The sequence below is a fragment of the Eumetopias jubatus genome, unplaced genomic scaffold, assembly GCF_037043125.1.
Source record: "Eumetopias jubatus isolate StellerSeaLion01/CBP00866 unplaced genomic scaffold, mEumJub1_p1.0 scaffold_7, whole genome shotgun sequence".
NCBI lineage: Eukaryota > Metazoa > Chordata > Mammalia > Carnivora > Otariidae > Eumetopias > Eumetopias jubatus.
The window spans coordinates 17,665,039-17,668,149 of NW_028274813.1; the positions used below are offsets into that span (position 1 = coordinate 17,665,039).

The following is a 3,111-nucleotide window of genomic DNA, read 5'->3' on the forward strand; positions in this document are numbered from 1 at the left end:
GGTATCCGCGCCATTTCTTGTTTTACCCACATCACTTAGCCTACCCTGATGAGTTCATTCTAATCTGCCCTTTCATCTGACCACCGACTGTAAGAAAGGAATTTATTCTGACAGCTTCCACAGCAAAATGGTTAATGTGCATCATGAGGAAGAATCACTCCATCTTTTGCCTTGGCGTTGGGTTCTCATTGTACAACCCTGTACAGTACTTCAGCGACTATTTTTTTTTAAGATTTAAAAAGCAAGGAGTTACAAAACTGTTTGTCATTAACTTGAAATAGAAAAGATAGCACTTTTTTTTTTTTAAATCCCATTATATAGTACACCGTATAAATTACAGAGTATTCAAATGCACAAATGCATCTGGGTAACATTTATCAAATGTAATTTGCGTGTCTCTCTGAGTACACACGTGTGTAGTTGCCAGAGTCTCACTGTCTGCCTTCCTAACGCCGGGCCTCTGGCTGTCACGTGTGGCAGTGCTCCAGATCTGGAACACTGCTGTTGCAGTATCGCATGTTGTTGGGGATATGGCAGTCTGTGTAATTAATGCCCCCATTTGGGGTGTAAATGGGCTGCAGTCTGAAATCTCCTTTAAGGAGCTGATCGTTATTTAAGGAGACGATCTGAAAGCTGGTTTCAGTCATCTCCAGGATGGAATTGTCCTTCTTGGTGCCTGCCTCACAATAGTCGTCTTTCCGCCGGCCCCGGTTGTATTTCCACTTCTGGGACGTGTAGCGCCCCTTTTTGTGCATGTGCCAGCAAAAGACACTGAGCAAGACCACGAGCACGAATATCACTGCGCCCCCGATCAGGCCCGCCAGCAGGAAAGGGGAGCCCATGCTGTGGGAAGTCGTCTGCTCATGGCTGGAAGCAGTATTGCTGCCATTGTTCAAATAGGAAGCATGTGTGGTGGCCTCAGAACAAATGGTATCTTCCACAGCTCGGTAGTTAAAAGCATCCAGGGGCACCAAACAAATCCGATAGGTGGATCGGGGCTCTAGGTTAACCAGGCTCAAGTGCTGCTTCTCACCACTGACTATGCGTTCCTGGACAATGCCCCCTACTAAACTGTGGCCCATTTTCACCCACGTGAGTTTGTACGCCATCACAGTAAAGAGAGAGAGCCAGCTGACTTGAATGGACGTGTCGTTCACAAAATGGATAGAGAGTTGGATCCGTTCAGAAATAGGCGGTGTCACTCTTTCTCTGCCGTCCCAGTCAGGAATTGTAGGCAGTCTGGCGGTGGTGGGAGTCAGGGGTGTATAGCTTCTGCTGGGGGTAGGGACAGAGACGGTTGGGGGCGGAGTTGTTGGAGAGGCTGTACTTGGGGCCGGGGTAAAGACAGGCAGCCCAGGGGTCATGGTGGGGCAGGACAAAAGATTCATATTCAGCTCCCTGACAGCCATTCCCCGGACTTGCTCGGGCCCTTGGCACATGAAACCTCGCACGTTGAGAGATGAAGGGATGTATTTGAGCCATTCTGTGACCCATTTAATGCTGCAGTCACAAAACCAGGGGTTATTCCGAGCAGTGAGCTGCTTCAGGTTGGAGAGATTATCAAAGACCCCTTGAGTCAACATGCGGAGTTGGTTGTTGGATATATCCAGCCACTCTAGCTTGCGCAGATTTGAGAAGGCTGTCAAAGGGATGTGGTTGATCTGGTTGTCCTGCAGGTAAAGCCTGATCAGATGTGTACCTGGGAGATCAGGAGGAGGGTGGGAGAGTGAATTCCGAACAATTGAAAATTCCTTGAGCTTGGTGAGATGGCTGAAGGTGCCCTCGGCAATGCCCTTGTTGGTCAGGAGGTTGCCGTCCACAATCAGACGCTCCAAGCTCGTGAGGTTCTGAAAGGCCATGTCTGATATGACAGCAATTCGATTTTCATCCACTCTCAGCTCTTGCAAATCCACAGGAAGCCCCACAGGCACACTGCTCAGGTGATTCTTGGATAGAAACAACAGTTTGAGGCTAATAGCCTCCCGGAAGGCCCCGTCTTCCACCCCCACTGTGGATATCGAGTTGTCATCCAAGTGAAGCTCCTCGAGCTTCAAGAGCTGGGCCAGAGCAGCCCGTGAAATGGTTTGAATGTTGTTTTCCTGCAAATGGAGAACTCTGACATTCTTGGGAAGGTTCATGGGGAATTCATCCAGTTGGTTGCCATAAAGGTAGACCGTGTGCACGGACCGGACATTGTGCAGTTCTGCAGGAAATCCAGCATTGTTAATTTGGTTGTTGTGGAGGTAGAGTACGGTTACACCCTCCGGGATCCCAAGAGGCACTGAGGTCAAGCTTCGCTCATTACAGTAGACAAAGTTCCTATCGCAGCGGCATACACTAGGGCATGCTAAGATTTTTGACACTTGTGAGTAGAGCCCCAGGGAGATGAGAAGCCAAGATTTCAGGAAAAAAGCCCCATGGCTGGGCCACTGTGCGGTCTGTAGGCCCATTTCTGAAGTACAGAAACAAAATACAAGGTGGTGGGGAAAGTAAAAAGAGAAAAAAAAAATATATATATATATATATAACAAAACCAAAATGACTGGACAGGGTTCTGTTAACGTCCAGAACTCCAACTACAGGAAAAGTCTCAAAAGCCTGTGGTAAAAGAATTCTCCTGTGGTCTCTGGTTTTATCAGCCTATGTTGTCTTCTTTGTTACTGTCCTCCATGTGAAAAAAAAAAAAAATTCAATAGGGAGAATTTTCCACATAGGCAATGAGTGAAGCCAAGTTATCAGCAGTCATCAGGGACCCAACTGGGCAGGCAGAACTAGAACTCCCTTCTCGTGTTGTAGATCAGTTCAGCGTTGATCAGACTCTGAACTTCTTGGTTAAGCTCAATCTGCAATCTGTTGTAGGAAAGCAAAGAGAAAAAAGTTAGTTAAGGGTCCTAATGGATGAAGTGCTGATCTAACTCTTTGCCCATCGAGAACAATGTGCCCGGGACCAAATGGCCAGAGGCAGGAGTTGACGTAATGTTTTAAGTGACAATAATTTAGTTGAGAAGGTGTTCAAGAAAGGAACATGATTCAATTATCTGATCTTCAAAGGAAAAGTATACTGTTACCCTCACCCTCAGTGATCATACTGTGAATTTTACATCCCAATCA

At 47.1% G+C, this 3,111-nt stretch overlaps 1 protein-coding gene across 1 annotated transcript; it reads right to left on the bottom strand.

The window, feature by feature from the left end:
- Positions 1-467: 467 nt before the first annotated feature.
- Positions 468-2,450, bottom strand: FLRT2 (fibronectin leucine rich transmembrane protein 2). Its single transcript, XM_028098701.2, has one exon. The coding sequence runs from the start codon at positions 2,448-2,450 to the stop codon at positions 468-470; it is 1,983 nt and encodes a 660-aa protein (XP_027954502.1).
- Between the last annotated feature and the right edge of the window lie 661 nt (positions 2,451-3,111).

Excerpts from the sequence above, each read along its gene's own strand:
- FLRT2 (XM_028098701.2), bottom strand. The coding sequence starts at position 2,450 with ATGGGCCTACAGACCGCACAGTGGCCCAGCCATGGGGCTTTTTTCCTG.